This window comes from Leptopilina heterotoma, unplaced genomic scaffold (assembly GCF_015476425.1).
Source record: "Leptopilina heterotoma isolate Lh14 unplaced genomic scaffold, ASM1547642v1 Lhet_68, whole genome shotgun sequence".
In the NCBI taxonomy this organism is placed as follows: Eukaryota; Metazoa; Arthropoda; class Insecta; order Hymenoptera; family Figitidae; genus Leptopilina; species Leptopilina heterotoma.
In genome coordinates this window covers 7,081,813-7,101,947 of record NW_025111157.1, presented here as the reverse complement: position 1 = coordinate 7,101,947, position 20,135 = coordinate 7,081,813, and the positions used below count along the sequence as shown (strand labels likewise).

The 20,135-nt window shown below is 22.3% G+C and overlaps 3 protein-coding genes across 3 annotated transcripts; 1 reads left to right on the top strand and 2 right to left on the bottom strand.

The window, feature by feature from the left end:
- Positions 1-2,157: 2,157 nt before the first annotated feature.
- On the bottom strand, positions 2,158-5,124 carry LOC122510147 (putative uncharacterized protein DDB_G0271606). Its single transcript, XM_043624587.1, has 2 exons — positions 3,571-5,124; positions 2,158-2,458 (listed from the first exon to the last, which is right to left on the bottom strand). Exon 1 carries the CDS (start codon positions 5,122-5,124, stop codon positions 3,577-3,579), a length of 1,548 nt encoding a protein of 515 aa, XP_043480522.1. The 3' UTR covers positions 2,158-2,458; positions 3,571-3,576.
- Positions 5,125-6,740: 1,616 nt separating this feature from the next.
- Positions 6,741-8,180, top strand: LOC122510149. Its single transcript, XM_043624589.1, has 2 exons — positions 6,741-8,028; positions 8,129-8,180. Exon 1 carries the CDS (start codon positions 6,741-6,743, stop codon positions 7,743-7,745), a length of 1,005 nt encoding a protein of 334 aa, XP_043480524.1. The 3' UTR covers positions 7,746-8,028; positions 8,129-8,180.
- Positions 8,181-13,075: 4,895 nt separating this feature from the next.
- LOC122510150 lies at positions 13,076-19,429 on the bottom strand. Its single transcript, XM_043624590.1, has 4 exons — positions 19,218-19,429; positions 19,056-19,106; positions 17,548-17,762; positions 13,076-13,703 (listed from the first exon to the last, which is right to left on the bottom strand). Exons 1-4 carry the CDS (start codon positions 19,376-19,378, stop codon positions 13,159-13,161), a joined length of 972 nt encoding a protein of 323 aa, XP_043480525.1. The 5' UTR covers positions 19,379-19,429; the 3' UTR covers positions 13,076-13,158.
- Between the last annotated feature and the right edge of the window lie 706 nt (positions 19,430-20,135).

Sequence of the window (20,135 nt, the reverse complement as noted above, 5' to 3'; positions counted from 1 at the left end):
AGTAATTTGTGTTGAAAAAAGTATTCTTTGGCGCAGATTTTCAATGTTTTTCAGTATAAAAGGTAATATTGCATTAAGTATCTAAGAAAATAGTAATCACCGAAACGTTTTTATGATTAAAGAATTATTCTTAAGTGAAAGCACCCTTTCTTGTGCTACACAAAAGTCGGCACAGTGGGCGCCCATGTACACAACAAGAATTAGGTTATGGCGGACCTTGTCCATTAATCGCGATTCAAAATCAAATATTATCACAATAATCCTTTCGTAATATCAATGTTTTTTCGTTTATTTGAAGTAAATAACATTAAATTTCAACTTTATTTGTAAAATTAGACTCTTGAAGGAAAAAATACTTCGAGGTAAGAGTATTTCAAAAACTCCAAAAGGCCCACAAAAAAGAACATGCATAGCTTATTTTTCAATCATAAATTCTATTTTTCACTATAGAAACTAATTATTTTGACTAATTGAACCTTTAATTTCTTCAAGCTGAAAATCTCCACCGCAAAGAAAGTTTCCATTAGAATATCAAAGGAAAATTCCTTTGTTCTAATGAAAGTTTTCTTTGTGGCAGACATTTTAATTTCTTATTCGAAAGAAAAAATTAATGTTTTTATTTTTCTTTACAGGGACCATTTGTGAAAATATCTGCGCAGAAAAAAGGCCAATTTAATATAAAAACAGCAACAAGAAAATGTGATTTAAATATGTGAGTACTTTTTAATCAAAAGGTATAATATAATTTATTCGTATTATTTATTCATTATTTGCATATGGCCATTTTTTTATCTTTAAAATATTGACTAGATTATTTCATAAGCTAAATAATCATTTCGAAAATTGAATATTTTATTCTGTGTTATTTGGTATTTTTCTCCAAAATCATATATTATTTAAAAAACAGTCATTTATTAAACACAAAAAAATACATTTTATATACAATATATAAGAAAGACTTAGAAAATAATCGCGTTTTTACAAGGTAAAATTACAAGTAAATAAACTACTACTTTAAAAAATGTTTGAATCAAATAAAAAATTGTAAATTCTAATTAATACTCATTTAGAATCTTTTTAATCTTTTTGAATTTAAAAACTTTATTTTCCATTTTTCAGTTTTAATTATTTTAATTTTTAAAATTTATCATTTTGAGTTTATTTCTTAAATTAAATTTTTAAATTCCACTAATGAATTTATTAACTTTTATAATTGGAATTTCAAAAGCAATTAAAATAGAAACGATCATTTGAGTTAAATTTTAATTAATAATTTAATTACTATGTGAAAATACAAATATTTATTTGATTCAAACTGTATTCGACTCGAATAAAATTATTTTTGATTTAAATCTAACATTGTTTAAAGCATAAACAATTTTTCTTAATACAAAGAAATTTTTTCTACTTATTCGGAGATAAATTTATAGATATAATTAGGTGTCAGCGCGCTGATTAATAATAGAGAACAAAATTATAAATTCACAGGCATTACCTTAAATTTTTAACAAAATAATTAATAATTCAAAATTATTATCATCATTTAAATATTTAAAATCTAAACATAATTTTATTGATTATGTTTAATTAATAATATTAAATAATTATTATACTAATATTAATTAATTAATAGTAATTTTACGAAAAATATTTTATTTATTTTTTTTTTAAATATTTTTTTTCGTAAATTTTTTTGTTTTCCTAATATTTTTACTTTATGTTTATATTTATAAACATAGAAAATACAACAAAATAATTAATAATTCAAAATTATTATCATCTAAATATTGAAAATCTAAACATAATTTATTTAATATTAATTAGTTAATAGTAATTTTATGAAAAATATTTTCGTAAATTTTTTTGTTTTCCTAATATTTTTATTTTATGTTTATATCTATAAACATAGAAAATAAATCTATGTAGTTGCATTATTGAAAATTATGCGATAAAACAAAATCTAAAAATTTATTGCTATTAATTAATTTCTTTTTCTGCGTATAAGACGTTCAAAAAAATGTTCCTCATGAAAGAAATAATTTTTTTTATTTTTATAATTAAAATACTTTTTTTAATTATTGCAACAATAAATAAATAAATTCTAAAAAAATAGTATAATTAATATAAATATTATATAAATTTTAATTTGTTGGCATATTAATTGATAGTAGAATATTAATATAATTAATAATTAATATTATATTAATATTTAAAATATTATTATAATTAGTGTATTAAATAAATAAATAAAGAACATTTTTTTGAATGTAAATCAATACAGAAGCGTAGCTTTAAAAAGTTTATAATTACATAATCTTAAGAAGTTTCTTTGGATTTAACAATATACGGACAGCTTGAGGTTGATCAGTTTCAAATTCTCTTCAATTTATTTATTATTTAGACATCGTGACGTGGATGTTAATAATTTTGCAATGGAGAAATTAGATTTTTCATCTCGCTGAAAAAAATTAAAACATTAATTTCTTTAGAATTTAATATAATAAATTTTTTTTTAAATAATTAATTAGTTTGCATACATAATTATTTGCCTAATTATTAAATAATTATAGTTATTATAATTAATAAAAATTATAATTATTATAATTGTTAAATAATTATAAAAATATTAATAACGTATTCAGATAATTTTTAGTAAAAAAAATTTTTTTTATTCAAATGAACTATTAATTGACTATTATCATATAAATTTTATTTAAATCAAATAAATGATATTCGTTTGAAATACTAAAATGATTGGTTAAAATATTGGTTCAAATACAATTTGATTTAAATAAAAATTATTTGATTCAATTAAATATTTATTTAATAATAGGCAAGAAATCCATTATTTTTTAATTGAATAAATTTTTTTTCAGTGTACTTGTATTTTGAAAAAAAAAAATTTTAACGTATATTAAATTTTAAAATTACTCATAAAAGTACTTGGTTGAATTTCACAATGTTTATGATCAACTATTAGGAGAAAAACGTATTTTTTATACAGAAAATAATGTTTTTTGTTTACAAATTTTTATTTTTGAGTTTTTGATCAAGAAATATTATAAAACTTTTTTTGTAAATTTGAATGGAAAAAATTTTTTTCTTCTAAATTTGTTGATTATAAACATTTTGAACTACACCAAAGTAAAAAAATTTTCTTATGAAACTGTTAATGATGTAGAATATTAATTATTAATTTAATTATTAATGTAATTATTAATTTAATTATTAATTTAATTATTAATTAATAATATAATTAATTAGGTACTATTAATTCATTCATAGAAAAATTTAACTAATTAATTAATTTTTAATTATATTTCAAATTCATTAATATTTTGTATATCAAAAAATATTACTTTATTAATATAAAAATTGAACCTTCTTTAAATATCAAAATTTGTAACATTGATAATATTCTAATTTTCATTAGTTAGTTAATATTTATCACTTTTAAGAACGTAATCTTGAAAGAAAGCTAAGAAAATATTTTTTAATACCCAAAATTTATACCTGTAAGAAGTAATATTTTTTATCATTGAAAAAATTGATGCGAAAATAAATGCTTACCACTTTTTATTTTGTACGTGAGTTAAAGTTTCTTCCAAAATTTCTCTGCTGAATTGCTTCCAATGCTTCTTGACTTGTTCTATTCAATTGATCAAGCGGTAAATCATTTTTATTATTTTGATTTCCCGTTGGATTTAAATTAAATGGAAATCCTCTGTTTCCTTGACTATTCGGTTGTTGTGGAAGTGAATTGTATCCTTGTGGGGGAAAATTTTGTTGGTATTGTTGTTGTAATTGAGGGAATTGTTGAGGATTTGGAGGGAATTGCTGTTGATTTTGTTGGGGAAATTGTTGTTGAAATTGTGGTAATTGGGAAAATTGAGATTGCTGAAGTTGTTGTGGTTGTTGAGGAACTGGAGGAAATTGTTGTTGTAATTGTGGTGGTTGAGGAAATTGTTGATTAGGATTTGGAGGAAATTGTTGTTGAAATTGTGGCGATTGGGAAAATTGTGATTGTTGAGGATTTGAGGGAAATTGTTGTTGTAATTGTGGTGGTTGAGGAAATTGTTGATTAGGATTTGAGGGAAATTGTTGTTGAAATTGTGACGATTGGGAAAATTGTGATTGTTGAGGATTAGGAGGAAATTGTTGTTGTGTTTGTTGTTGAGGAAGTTGATTATTAAAAATTCCGTTTTGATTAGGATTTTGAAGTCCACCGCCACCTTGGGGAGTTTGTTGATTATTTTGGTTTCCATTGTTCTGCATTGCTTGGAACAAACAATTGAGGAAAGTTTTACTATTAATGGCGTTTTGAAGAGAAATTCCTTGACTATTGAATTGAGGTCCTTCATTTGTCAGACAATTTTGAACGACACCTTGGGACACTTCATTGATCTGCAGTCCAGGTTGTAAATTTGAATTGCCATTTATTGGAAAATTATTAGTTTGCGGATTGCATAATACTGTAGATTGTGGTTGCGGTTGCAGTTGCAGTTGCTGTAGTTGCAGTTGTTGTGGTTGCTGCTGTTGTTGTTGTTGATAAATAACTTCTTGTGGAAATTGTGCCTGACTGCCCAAATCATTCGGAATGTTCCAAACGTTGACACTCTGTTGTTGTGGTACAGGAACTTGAGTAATTTTTGTACTTTGTAAATTTTCAAAAAGATTCTGAGGAAGTAAACAATTTATCAATAGACCACGTATATTTTGTTGAGGATTTTGTGGTACTTGTATTGTTCCTTGTGGTGGTATTGTCAAAATTTGCTGTCCTTCGAGATTATTACAATTTTCCATATTATACCCATTATTTGAATTTGTATCGTAACAAATAACTGTTGCCGATGGAATCACATTTTTTTTAATACGATTATGTAATTGTAATTTTAATTCATTATCGAATAATTTCACTTTCAGATCATTTTCATTATCAAATTTCTCTTTGAATTTAGTTTGATTAATTTTTTGTGAAAATTTATTGATAATTTGAGAGGAATTGTGTTGTTTAATTTTTAATTTGAATGGAGATGTTCTTTGAATATTATTTTCAATTATTGGAGTTGAATGAATAAGAAGGAATAATTGCAAAATAAACGAGACTAATACAATGGTCTTCATACTTGGAAATCATGTGCGAACTCCTTAGAATCGTAAAAAGAACTGAAAAATGAGAAGTAGTTGGATTATATTTAATAAAGAATTCAACACACTTAATTTGCTGAATATGTTGAATGTCACAATTTTTAAAATTAATAATTGAGTAGATTTAAATCCTTCCATGGTTTAATTGATATTTGATAAATAAATGATCATGGGAAGGTAAATAATTGAATAAGAAATCCAATGTGTTTCGTCAGTAATGCGACGTTTCGTTGGCTAAGGTTTGCCAACCTCATCAGGCTAAATTTATTAAAAACAGAAAAGGCACTTTAATATTTATAAAGGTTTTCTAAAAAACACTATTTTTCACTAAAGTAATTAACAACGAATAATATCCTACCTAATTCATTAAAACATAAAAACACTATTTTAGTTCGTCATGAAGAATAAAAATTAAATAAATAAATAAATAAATTAAAAAACAAAACACGACACATATTCCACACAAGAGATTAAATTTATAATTATATAGAAGAAAAGGAGACATTCCTCTACAACGACTCAGTGTCAACTGAAATAAAATTAGAAACTGAGATAAGAAAGTCAAAACTATGAAAACTAAAAGAGTCAATGAACTGATATGTAAACACAGGTGGTCAGCAAGATATGTTATTGTTTTGTCATTATGGACATGAGTCTATACGTCTGAAAAGAGGAAAGAACGTTTTATTTAGAGTGAGAATATCTTCTTTTCTGTTAATAGTGGAATGATTTGTTTTTATGTGGATCATTTCCGATATTCGTCGTTTTATAAAATTTTTTTCATTGTCCAAAACCTTCACATTTTCCCAATCAAAATCATGATTGAAATTGATACAATGTCGGTACACTACAGAGTTGTCATTCACTTTTTTATGTTCGTTTATGCGAGTTAGTAAAGATCGTTTCGTCTCGCCAATATATGTTGCAGGGCAGGTTTTACAATCAAACTTATATACAACATTTGTTCTATCCCATTTTTTTGTCGAATCTTTACCTAGTTTGATGATAGAACTAGAATTTTTATTTATAAGAGGAATAGACGTGCAATTAAACTCTCTAAGGATATTTGACAACTTGAAAAAACATTTTTCATTAAAAGGTAAACAAACTTTTGGAATTTTACTATATATATTAGTTTTGTTATTATTATTATTAACATCAGAAAATTTTATTTTATTAACACGAATCTTGATATGTTTTTCAATGAAGTCTGAAGGATAGTTATTGTTTTTTAAAATATTTTTAATTTTTTTCAAGTTGTCAAATTGGAATTTTTTATTGGACAATGAAAATGCCCTATCTACAAGATTATATACAATATTCTTCTTCTGTTGAAGTGGATGATCTGAAAAATAGTTAATGAGTCTATCTGATGAAATCGGTTTTTGATACCAATTTGTAATAATTTTGTTGTTGTCTCTGATAAGCTTTAGATCGAGAAAGTTAATAGAATTTTCTTTTTCTTTTTCAACAGTAAATTGTAATTTTCGATTGTAAGAGTTAAAAGTGTCAATGACCAGATCAACATGTTCTTTTTTTATGGCTAAAATTGTGTCATCCACATACCTATAATAGAAAAGTGGAACACAATTATGTTTTTTTCTTTTAAAAAAACTGAATGTTTAAAAGAGTTAAAAGAAAAACATAATTGTGTTCCACTTTTCTATTATAGGTATGTGGATGACACAATTTTAGCCATAAAAAAAGAACATGTTGATCTGGTCATTGACACTTTTAACTCTTACAATCGAAAATTACAATTTACTGTTGAAAAAGAAAAAGAAAATTCTATTAACTTTCTCGATCTAAAGCTTATCAGAGACAACAACAAAATTATTACAAATTGGTATCAAAAACCGATTTCATCAGATAGACTCATTAACTATTTTTCAGATCATCCACTTCAACAGAAGAAGAATATTGTATATAATCTTGTAGATAGGGCATTTTCATTGTCCAATAAAAAATTCCAATTTGACAACTTGAAAAAAATTAAAAATATTTTAAAAAACAATAACTATCCTTCAGACTTCATTGAAAAACATATCAAGATTCGTGTTAATAAAATAAAATTTTCTGATGTTAATAATAATAATAACAAAACTAATATATATAGTAAAATTCCAAAAGTTTGTTTACCTTTTAATGAAAAATGTTTTTTCAAGTTGTCAAATATCCTTAGAGAGTTTAATTGCACGTCTATTCCTCTTATAAATAAAAATTCTAGTTCTATCATCAAACTAGGTAAAGATTCGACAAAAAAATGGGATAGAACAAATGTTGTATATAAGTTTGATTGTAAAACCTGCCCTGCAACATATATTGGCGAGACGAAACGATCTTTACTAACTCGCATAAACGAACATAAAAAAGTGAATGACAACTCTGTAGTGTACCGACATTGTATCAATTTCAATCATGATTTTGATTGGGAAAATGTGAAGGTTTTGGACAATGAAAAAAATTTTATAAAACGACGAATATCGGAAATGATCCACATAAAAACAAATCATTCCACTATTAACAGAAAAGAAGATATTCTCACTCTAAATAAAACGTTCTTTCCTCTTTTCAGACGTATAGACTCATGTCCATAATGACAAAACAATAACATATCTTGCTGACCACCTGTGTTTACATATCAGTTCATTGACTCTTTTAGTTTTCATAGTTTTGACTTTCTTATCTCAGTTTCTAATTTTATTTCAGTTGACACTGAGTCGTTGTAGAGGAATGTCTCCTTTTCTTCTATATAATTATAAATTTAATCTCTTGTGTGGAATATGTGTCGTGTTTTGTTTTTTAATTTATTTATTTATTTATTTAATTTTTATTCTTCATGACGAACTAAAATAGTGTTTTTATGTTTTAATGAATTAGGTAGGATATTATTCGTTGTTAATTACTTTAGTGAAAAATAGTGTTTTTTAGAAAACCTTTATAAATATTAAAGTGCCTTTTCTGTTTTTAATAAATTTAGCCTGATGAGGTTGGCAAACCTTAGCCAACGAAACGTCGCATTACTGACGAAACACATTGGATTTCTTATTCAATTATTTACCTTCCCATGATCATTTATTTATCAAATATCAATTTTTAAAATTGATTGAATATTCTTCGCGAGCTACGCAATCAATTATTCGTGTCATGATACTAATTTCGTCATTATTTTTTATTAAGAAATTTTAAAAACAAAATGTTTACATTCTCGGGTATTAAAATTCCAAATTCTAGTTTACAAAAAAAAATTCTATTTATTAAAAAATACATGTAATGCAATTATTTTTTGTATTTGAATTTTTTTTTGTAAAATTATTATTCAATAGAAGTTGGTAAAAATACTGTCCCATAAATATCACAATTCATTTCTTTAATACGAAATTGTTCTAGTAATAAATTAGGACCAGTATAAAATTTTTTGATTAGCAATTGTTAGTAAACAAGAGATAAAGTTCGCTAAAAAATAATTTTTCATCTTCTGCTGATTATCGGCTGTGGTTACTTTTAGTAAATTAATAATTAAAAAATTTTTTATGACTCAGATAATTATAAGAATTGTTCCCACTATAGTTTAGGACCATTAAAAATTTTTGTGACTAGAAATTGTTGGTAAACAGAAGATTAAGTTTGCCCAAAATATAATTTTTCATCTTCTGCTAATTATCGGCTGTGGTTACTTTTTATAAATTGTGAATTAAATTAATTTTGATGGCTCAGATAATTATTGGAATTGTCCTAGTAATGAATTAGGACCAATAAAAAATTTTTTGACTAACAATTTTTAGTAAACAGAAGGTTAAGTTTCCTCAAAAAATAATTTTTCATCTTCTGGTGATTATCGGCTGTGGTTACTTTTTATAAATTGATGTGAATTAAATTAATTTTGATGACTCAGATAATTATTAGAATTGTTCTAGCAATAGTATAGGACTAGTAAAATTTTTTTTTTAATTTAAAACAATTTCTGCAATTTTTTCTGTGTTTAAAGATTTTTTATGAAAATTTTAACTTAAAATTAAAAAATATTTTTATCTCATTGCCATAATCTGTACCAAAAATAATTTTTGGTTTTTAATTCTTAAGTTTTGGTATTTGAAATTTAAAAAAAAATTTTAGATTTAAAACTGTGTTATTAGGCCCAGGGTTCTTACACAATCTAGAAATCATGGAAATCATGGAAATGGTATGGAATTTTTAAAAGGCTTCTGGAAATCAGGGAAATCATGAAAACGGCATGGAACTTTTAAAAGTTTCTAAATTTTTTCTGTTTTCCATTTTATCTCTTCACGGAAAAAAAGGGCCGTACTAGTACTAGAATAATTCTAGGACTTTCTTATATTTTCTAATAAAAAGTATATGGAACAGCCTTGTATTTTGTGTCCTATCCAAAAGTCAAGCACTGTCAAGGAAGGATTCACGTACTTTTTTTTCCGTGTTGAATAGAAATTCAAATAATAATAAAGCTAAATGGCATAAAAGAGAAGAAAAAAATTGAGTTTTAAGAAATTCGATTTTTCGGATTTTTGATAATTTTTTATTTTTCACCAAAGGGTGGAGATTATTAAATAAGTAAAGTATTTTCCAAGAGCCCAAAAATAATGAAGCTAAATCCCATAAAAGAGAGGAAAAAATGTTGAATTTTAAGAAATTCGGTTTTTTGAATTATTGATAATTCTCTAAAATTTTAGATTTCTTACCAAAGAGTCGAGACTATTAAATAAGTAAAGTATTTTCCAAAAGCACAAAAATAATGAAGCTAAATCCCATAAAAGAGAGGAAAAAATTTTGAATTTTAAGAAATTCGGTTTTTTGAATTTTTTCGAATTTTTGATAATTTTAGATTTTTTACCAAAACGTCGAGACTATTAAATAAGTAAAGTATTTTCCAAAAGCACAAAAATAATGAAGCTAAATCCCATAAAAGAGAGAAAAAAATTTTGAATTTTAAGAAATTCGGGTTTTTAAATTTTTTCGAATTTTTGATAATTTTAGATTTTTTACCAAAAAGTCGAGACTATTAAATAAGTAAAGTATTTTCCAAAAGCACAAAAATAATGAAGCTAAATCCCATAAAAGAGAGGAAAAAATGTTGAATTTTAAGAAATTCGGTTTTTTGAATTATTGATAATTCTCTAAAATTTTAGATTTCTTACCAAAGAGTCGAGACTATTAAATAAGTAAAGTATTTTCCAAAAGCACAAAAATAATGAAGCTAAATCCCATAAATGAGAGGAAAAAATTTTGAATTTTAAGAAATTCGGTTTTTTGAATTTTTGATAATTTTAGATTTTTTACCAAAACGTCGAGACTATTAAATAAGTAAAGTATTTTCCAAAAGCACAAAAATAATGAAGCTAAATCCCATAAAAGAGAGGAAAAAATGTTGAATTTTAAGAAATTCGGTTTTTTGAATTTTTTCGAATTTTTGATAATTTTAGATTTTTTACCAAAAAGTCGAGACTATTAAATTAGTAAAGTATTTTCCAAAAGCACAAAAATAATTAAGCTAAATCCCATAAAAGAGAGGAAAAAATGTTGAATTTTAAGAAATTCAGTTTTTTAAATTTTTTCGAATTTTTGATAATTTTAGATTTTTTACCAAAAAGTCGAGACTATTAAATAAGTAAAGTATTTTCCAAAAGCACAAAAATAATGAAGCTAAATCCCATAAAAGAGAGGAAAAAATGTTGAATTTTAAGAAATTCGGTTTTTTGAATTTTTTTGAATTTTTGATAATTTTAGATTTTTTACCAAAAAGTCGAGACTATTAAATAAGTAAAGTATTTTCCAAAAGCACAAAAATAATTAAGCTAAATCCCATAAAAGAGAGGAAAAAATGTTGAATTTTAAGAAATTCGGTTTTTTGAATTTTTTCGAATTTTTGATAATTTTAGATTTTTTACCAAAACGTCGAGACTATTAAATAAGTAAAGTATTTTCCAAAAGCACAAAAATAATTAAGCTAAATCCCATAAAAGAGAGGAAAAAATGTTAAATTTTAAGAAATTCAGTTTTTTAAATTTTTTCGAATTTTTGATAATTTTAGATTTTTTACCAAAAAGTCGAGACTATTAAATAAGTAAAGTATTTTCCAAAAGCACAAAAATAATTAAGCTAAATCCCATAAAAGAGAGGAAAAAATGTTGAATTTTAAGAAATTCGGTTTTTTGAATTATTTTGAATTTTTGATAATTTTAGATTTTTTACCAAACAGTCGAGACTATTAAATAAGTAAAGTATTTTCCAAGAGCACAAAAATAATGAAGCTAAATCCCATAAAAGAGAAGAAAAAATGTTGAATTTTAAGAAATTCGGTTTTTTGAATTTTTTCGAATTTTTGATAATTTTAGATTTTTTACCAAAACGTCGAGACTATTAAATAAGTAAAGTATTTTCCAAAAGCACAAAAATAATTAAGCTAAATCCCATAAAAGAGAGGAAAAAATGTTAAATTTTAAGAAATTCAGTTTTTTAAATTTTTTCGAATTTTTGATAATTTTAGATTTTTTACCAAAAAGTCGAGACTATTAAATAAGTAAAGTATTTTCCAAAAGCACAAAAATAATTAAGCTAAATCCCATAAAAGAGAGGAAAAAATGTTGAATTTTAAGAAATTCGGTTTTTTGAATTATTTTGAATTTTTGATAATTTTAGATTTTTTACCAAAAAGTCGAGACTATTAAATAAGTAAAGTATTTTCCAAAAGCACAAAAATAATTAAGCTAAATCCCATAAAAGAGAGGAAAAAATGTTGAATTTTAAGAAATTCGGTTTTTTGAATTTTTTCGAATTTTTGATAATTTTAGATTTTTTACCAAACAGTCGAGACTATTAAATAAGTAAAGTATTTTCCAAGAGCACAAAAATAATGAAGCTAAATCCCATAAAAGAGAAGAAAAAATGTTGAATTTTAAGAAATTCGGTTTTTTGAATTTTTTCGAATTTTTGATAATTTTAGATTTTTTACCAAAAAGTCGAGACTGTTTAATAAGTAAAGTATTTTCCAAGAGCCCAAAAATAATGAAATTAGATTTAAAATTCCACTGGAATTTCGTAAAAATTTGACCTGGAAATCATGGAAAAGGTATGGAATTTTAAATTCGGATTTCTGTAGGCCAGAAATTTTTTGGAAATTTAGCGTGGTCTTCGTAATAATTTTTGCTTTGAAATTTGTCAAAAATAGACAATTTTTCATTTTTGGCCTGTTGTTTTGGAAAAAGATGGAAATTGTGGGCGTTTCCAAAAATTCAATCTATTTTCCTCTTTTTCTTTATTTTTAAATAAACAATCTATTAACCTATTTTTTGTAAATTTAGCATAGTCTTCATGTAGCTTTTTGGCTTTAAAGTTTGACAAAAATAGCCAATATCATAGTTTTTGTCAGTTTTTTGGAAAAGTTGAAATTGCTAATTTATAATAATATAATAATTTATTATTTTTTTATTATTTTTTATATTAATTTAATTTATTTTATTTGTTTTTATTTTATAGGGTTAATTTTTCAAGGGAATATAAAGTGCGAATAAAAATGTGTTTAAATGAGAGCAAATGAATAATTTATTTGTCAATCAGTGAAAATATTATACAAGTTCGATGCATAGTTTGCAATTAAAAAGAAATGCTTTTTGCATATTTCCATTTTTATATCAATATTTATATTAAATCGAGTTACATAAAAAATCAAAATTTTTACTAATTCAGCACAAGTTCAAATAAAAAAAAGATATGAATTTGGAAATAATTATCTTTCATCATACACTTACAACACTGATCCATAAATGTTGATGAAATTATAAATATTATTTAAGTCTTGCTTATCGTATTTTTTACAATTTTAATCTACAAAAAATAAAATTAAATAATTTATTTTAATTTTGAAAGAATTAAATTATTAATTTAATTTAATTTACAAAGAATTAAATTAAACAATTTATTTTAATTTTCAATCAATTTAAATAATTTAATTCAATTTATCGAATCGAAGAATTTGTAATGAGAGGATGAAAGGATTTATAAATTTTTCGGTATGTGCATTATTTGATGAATAAATGGTTTCATTGCTGGAATAATTTTTTCTGTGTTTGTTGTGTCGACTTGTTTCACATGTTTCTTAGTTCTCTCCAAATCGTCTTGTTTATCATTGAAATTTTTCATATTTCCCTTTTCAATGGAACGTTTACCCTTAAGATTATCTTCAGATAATTTCATTTCTTTATTTTTTTGTTTCTCACGTCGATCAATACCCCATGAGTCTTTGTCGATAGTTTCTTCTTCAATTTCATCGGCATGTATCATACTGCCCTCGTTTGCAATTGCTTTGATAGATGACATTTTTTCGGCACGTGAATTATGACGTTTGTCGTGATTTTTTTTCGATTTTTTCCCACTTGATTCTTTATTATCTTCTACTGATGGCATTTGAGGACATTTTCCCGTTGAACAATCGTCATTATATTCATCCTCCAATTCGTCGGGACTATATCCACCGTAATAATTTAACATTGGATGATAATACGAAGGCTCATCGTACGCTGCCAGTGAATCATAATAATGACCTTAAAAAAAAAGCATTGATTTTAGATAATTGGATTCAATTTTTTTATTTCATTTGAAAGTTCAAAAATTTGAAGAGGGATTTTTTTTCTATTTAAATATGTTTTAAAATATATATAATACAATAAAGAAACAAAATAGAATAAAGAATAATAATTAGAATTAAATATTTAATTAGTGAATATTTAGTTTTTTTAATATGCAAAATAATTTTTTTTTAAAATAAAAATTAGGAGAAGTATGAAAATATCGTCGCATTTAATGAAACGTTCGAAACATTATATATTTTTCATTAGGTATCCGGACAAGAAATCCAAACCAAAAAATCAAAAGTAAATGAAATCAAAAAAAGTAAAAAATAAAATAGTTTCACTTTGGACTTATTTTTTGGATTTTTTGTCCTGGACAAAAAGTCCAAAGAAATTAAAAATCTAATGAAAAAAATTGAGATATAAAAATTTAAATGGTTGCCTTGAATGAAATTGTCCTTTTTTTGAACTGTTCATTTCGATGACTGTGAATCGAAAGTAGGTAAACTTAACATTTTAAATTTCTGAAAACTAAATTAATCGAGTAATTTAATTGAAATTATATTGATAAAATAATTGAATTTTTGTAAAGAATTTTATCAAAATTTGTTGAAAATAATTGTATTTCTTGGAATAAATGTTTTAAAAATTTTCTATAATAATTGAAATTTTTTTATTTATGAAAATAATTGAATGTTTATGAAGAATTTTTTTATTTTTGAAAATAATTGAATTTTTGTGTAGAATTTTATTATTTATGTAAATAATTAAAATCCTCCGATTTTAACATTAACATTTAAAATTCCGATTTTATAGCTTAAAAAGTAAAAACGTGGCTTTTTTACATGTTTCATTATTTATTTGGAATGTTTTTATTTATTTTGGATTTTTTGTACTTTAGACTTTTTTTCTTGGATTTTTCAATCTGGATTTTTTGTCTTGTAATCTTTTCATTATCATATTAAAATTTTGAAAATTATGAAAAAATTCTTTTTATTCCTCAAAAAATATGTTTTAAAACAGTTGAAGAACTGTTCAAATAAATCAATTTAAGAAAATTAGTTTTGTAAAATTGTTCCAATTTCTAAAAAATTATTGTAAATTATTTAAAAAGCTATTTAAATAAATAAACCAAATTTCATAAAAATTAGTTTAAAAAATTGTTTAAAAAATTTTATTTTTTTTTATTTTAGAAAAATTAGTTTTGTAAAATTTTTTCTATTTTGCAAAAAATTACTGTAAATTATTTTAGAGAAGCTTGAAAATGTTGAATTAAAAATTTTAATATCAACAAATTTTTAAGATATTTGTTTTATTTATTTATTTGAAGAGATTTTAAATTATTAATAATCATTTTTAAGAAATAGAAAAAATTTAACAAAAACAATTTTTCTAAATTAATAAATTTTAATTTAAAAACAAAATTTTGGAATTTGATATTGAAAACATTCTTTCTATTCCTTAAAAAATATTTTTAAAAATGGTTGAATAACTCTTCAAATAAATCAATTTAAAAAAATTAGTTTTGTAAAATTGTTCCCTTTTCTAAAAAATTCATGTAAATTATTTGAAAAACTATTCAAATAAACAAATCAAATTTTATAAAATTTGGTTTAAAGAATAGGTAAAAACAAAATTTTGGAATTGAATAAAAAATTTTTATTTTTATCTCCACGGAGAGAAGATAAATGTTAAATTTTGTAAAAGTATTTTACAATTTGCGGAGAAAATACGACAAAACAAAATTTTGATATAAAAAATACTAATCTTTAAAAAAAAACTTATGTGAAATTTTGTAAAGTTGTATTAAAATTTTATTGATATTCTTGATAATTGATATAACTTTACTAAATTTCATAGAATTTTTTTTAAAGTTTAATAATATTTATAACAAAATTTCGCTTTTTTGCATTTTCTTCCCAAATTATAAAATATTTTTCCGAAATTTAATATTTATTTAAAAATAAAAAATTAAATTTTAATTCAACAGTTTTGAAATTTCGTTTTTAAATCAAAATTTATTAATTTATTTAGAGAAATTGCTCTTGTATAATTTTCTTTATTTCCAAGAAAATTATTGTAAATCATTAAAGAAAACTCTTTAAATAAATAAAAAAAAAACTAATTTTTTAAACATTTGTTTATATTAAAATTAATTAATTCAACAGTTTTAAAAATTTATTTTTTAAATTGAAATTTATTAATTTAGAGGAATTGATTTTGCAAAATATTTTCTGTTTCTAAAAAATTATTATTACTGAAAAACTTTAGGTCCCTAAATTTTCAAAAGTTCAAATGAACAACGATATTTTTAATTAGTTCTTTGAATTTAAATTTTATTATTATACAAAATATTGTTTTTTACAAGTAAAAAATTAATTCTTAACTAAATAAATAATAAATTACAATAGTGTAGAGTTTTTGTATTTTTCATTTGATTCTAGTAAGTTTCTAAAAATATTTCGTTTATTTAAAAGTTCAAAATTTTAGGAAAATGGAACTTTTCGAAGAAATAAAAACAAATTTCTTAAAAATTATTTTGAAAAATAAATTAAAATTAAAAATTATAATTTGTCAGTTCTAAAACTTTGTTTTTTACATTGAATTTTTTTTTTTAATTTAGAGAAATTGCTTTTGCAAAATTTGTTCTATTTTTCAAAAAATATTATAAATTATTTGAACGACTTTTTAAATTACCTAAATAAATCAAAATTTTCTAAAAAATAAATTTAAATTAAAAAATGTAGTTCAATAGTTTTAAAAATTTGTTTTAACATTTCTCAAAAATTATTGTAAATTATTTGAAAATCTTTTTAAATAATTAAATAAGATAAATTTACTAAAATTTTGTTTAAATAAAAAATTTTAATTATACAAATTTTTGGGAAATTCTGTTTTTGAAATTTTTTAATTTAGAGAAATTAATTTTATAAATTACTGTTAAATTTTGTGTCTTTAAATTTTTTTGAAAGTTCAAATGAACGAAAATTTTTTCTCTTTCGATATTTTCCAATATTGTATTTTAATGATAGACGAAAAATGAATTTCACATTTATTAAGTAAATAATTAATTTTTGAATTTGCAAATTTGTATTCTTTACCAAAATTCAAACTTCAAAAAAAGTATCAGAAAAAATTTTTGATGATTTTAACGTTTAGAACTTTAGGGACATAAAATTTTTAATAAGTTTTTAATAAATTTGAAAAGAAGTAAAATAATTTAAAGTAAATTAATATTAATTAGAATTTGTATAGTATTAATATAATATTATATTATTATAATAATATAATATTTTATTAATTTAATACAGTATTATTAATAAAATTAAAAATTTTTTTTGAAATACTCAAGGTATTGAAAATAATGACCTTGTTATAATTATGTGAAACGTGGTAAGAAAATAAAAATAAATAAATGATATTTATGCTTAATCAGTTTTTTATTGAGAAATCATTGACATTAATTACATCATCTACTTGTCGAACTTATAACACAATTGTTACAATTTAAAATCGGATTAATATATTTATATATTATTATATATATATTAATATACCTTTTTTAATTTTTTAAACAATTTTTTTATCGTTGAGAAACGTATGCTAATGATTGTTTAAAAAAATGTTAATATGAAACTTATTTGTAAAATTCTTTCTTCTAATTTAAAAAAGAAAATGTTTTTTTAATGTGTAAAATGGAAATGAGAAAATTTCAAATTAAAGTTTAATAATGGAAAATTAAAGTTTAATTAAATTAAAGTTTAATTTCGTATTTTACGAAAATGAAAATGTCGAGTAGACACATTTTATTGTGTACCTGGATATGCAAATGGCTGCATTTGGGCAGATTTTGAAAATCTCATAGGGTTCGCAGCTAAATGCATTGGTGACATTGGATTTGGTTGATAGCTCATTCCCTTTAGATAATCTCTTGGAGGTTCATAATTTTGTGCCAAATTTCTTACTTCTGACATGTAGTTTTGTGGGCGAAACTTTCTTGGAATTTCGAAATATCCTTCATCGTTGAAACTTCTGAAATAAATTTAAATTTAAATTTTTTTTTAGTTAATAATTATTATCACTGAAATTAATTTTATTAATAGTAAAAATTTCTTGAAGGGGAATTTGTTGCTTTACTATTTTTCATTTGGAATGATTTATTTAAATAAAAATATTGCTTTTGTTAAATAAAAAGATTGCTGTTGTTAATTAAAAATATTACATTTATTAAATAAAAATAATATTTAATTTTAATTTTAACTTAATTTGAAAATTATAACAATTTATTTTAATTATCCATTATTGAAATTTTTGTTCGAATTTAAGAATTAAATATTCTGAAATTCAAATAATTTTGATTCTCTTGAAATTTGGTATAAAATTTAATCAAATGCCAATTGTAATGCTGTCAAAAAATTCGTTAAATTTAAATTTTGAGTAAAGAAAATTTGGTTGAATAAAAATTTTCTGAAATGGAAATAATTAGATTTTCATTTCATAAAAATGGCAATTTTATTTAATAAATTATTCAAATGAAATTTCAGTTAATTTAAAATTCTATTTAAAAAATTTTTTTTATTTGCAAATTTTTTTGCTTATTGCGTCAGAAGTCAAAATCTTTTGAAGATTTTTTCTTTTAATTTTAAAAATGAAAATCCATACAAATTGCATTTTTTCACAATATTTCGATTTAAATTTAAAAAATTTATTACACTAAAAAAAATAATTGATTCAAATAAACGATTATTTGTCTATTATCTAATAAAGTTTGCAATTGTAATGAATAAATTATTTGTATTAAAAAAATATTTATTTGTATCAAGTGAATAATTTATCAAATAATTTTTATTCGTGTCAATTAAATGAAATTTACTTCAAATATCCTGAAATTATTGGTTGAAATAAAATTTATTTGATTTAAATAAAAATTATTTGATTCAAGTAAATAATTATTTGATGTTAGACAAGTAATTGGTTATTTGAATCAATTTTTTCCAATTAAAAAATTACCCACAATATTTTTATGCTTTATTTTCCTTATTTTTACATAATTCGAAAAAAACGATTTTAATGAAACATTCTTTAAATTTTGAAAAAATGTTCCTATTTTGAATTTTACATGGAATTGTATAAAATTATATTAAATTAAAAAAAATTGAAAAATTTAAACCCGAGACTGTCAATTTTGTCACTGTAAAAGTTTCTAAAATTTATACCAAATTCAATAACATTTTCTCAAAATGAGTGTCAAAAAAGTGATATTTAATTAAAAATGAGTTTTAATTAAATTAAGTAAAGAAAATATGTTTAAAGAAAATAACTCACTTCATCATTGGGTGATCATAGTTTTGAACACCTCTCATTTGACCGTAAGACCTAAAATTTTCATAAAAAACATTAAAATTATTATTCAAATTAAAAATAATAGTATATTAATAATTATATATTAAAAATAATTATAATAATTAAGTAATATAATATTCTCACCAAGGATTATCTCCTGCTTCATCACAATCTATCATTTCATCGTGATCAATTTCGTGTTGACAATAATTTTGTGGTAGTCCACTGCAAAAAATTGCATTTGCTATCAAGCAAACCAAAACGAATTTCGTGTTCACAGTCATGTTGCTCGATTTAAAATTCATGAAATGAAGCTTGATCTCCCTTTTATTAACTCCACAAAGAATAATAATTTTTAAATTACAATGATAATTTCCGCAAAAATATTTATGTTACAAAACTTTATATACTGTTCATCATTGTAATAATTTTGAGAAATCTTTGCACAGACCGGAAGAAGAAAACAATTGCTTAATACATCTTTTCAGATGTAATAAAATATTTTCTTTTTCCAAACTTTATATTATCCTGAAATATTAAGCAATTAGTTGCATAAAATTGTATTTTTGTTTAAATAAAAAGAATACTTTTTGTTCCTATAAAAGAAATTTGTAAACTAAGTTTATATCAAACAGTTTTTTTCTTTAAAGAAATTTATTAGTAATTTTATGTACTTTTTGAATCATTTTATTTTATAAAATAAAATTCTAATGCGGTATATTAAAAGTAACTAGAAATGTGCATAAAAAAGTTTAAAAAATGCATAAAGTATAAAGAAACAAGAAATCTTTTCTCAAACTTTATAGGTAATTTAATATTTTGGCTTGATTATTTTTATACAGTTTAATGCTACATTTTTCATTTTCTTAATTCAAAAATTTTTAATTTAATCTTTTTTGTATTTCACAAATTGTAATCAAATTACAAAAATGTAGTCAACGTATTTAAACAGTGGCAATTGTTATGCAATTCAGAGTGTGAAGCAACTAGATGATGCAATTATGTTCCATGTTGTTATAAATATTTTATACATTTTCTTATGGTGTATCAAATATTATCTAG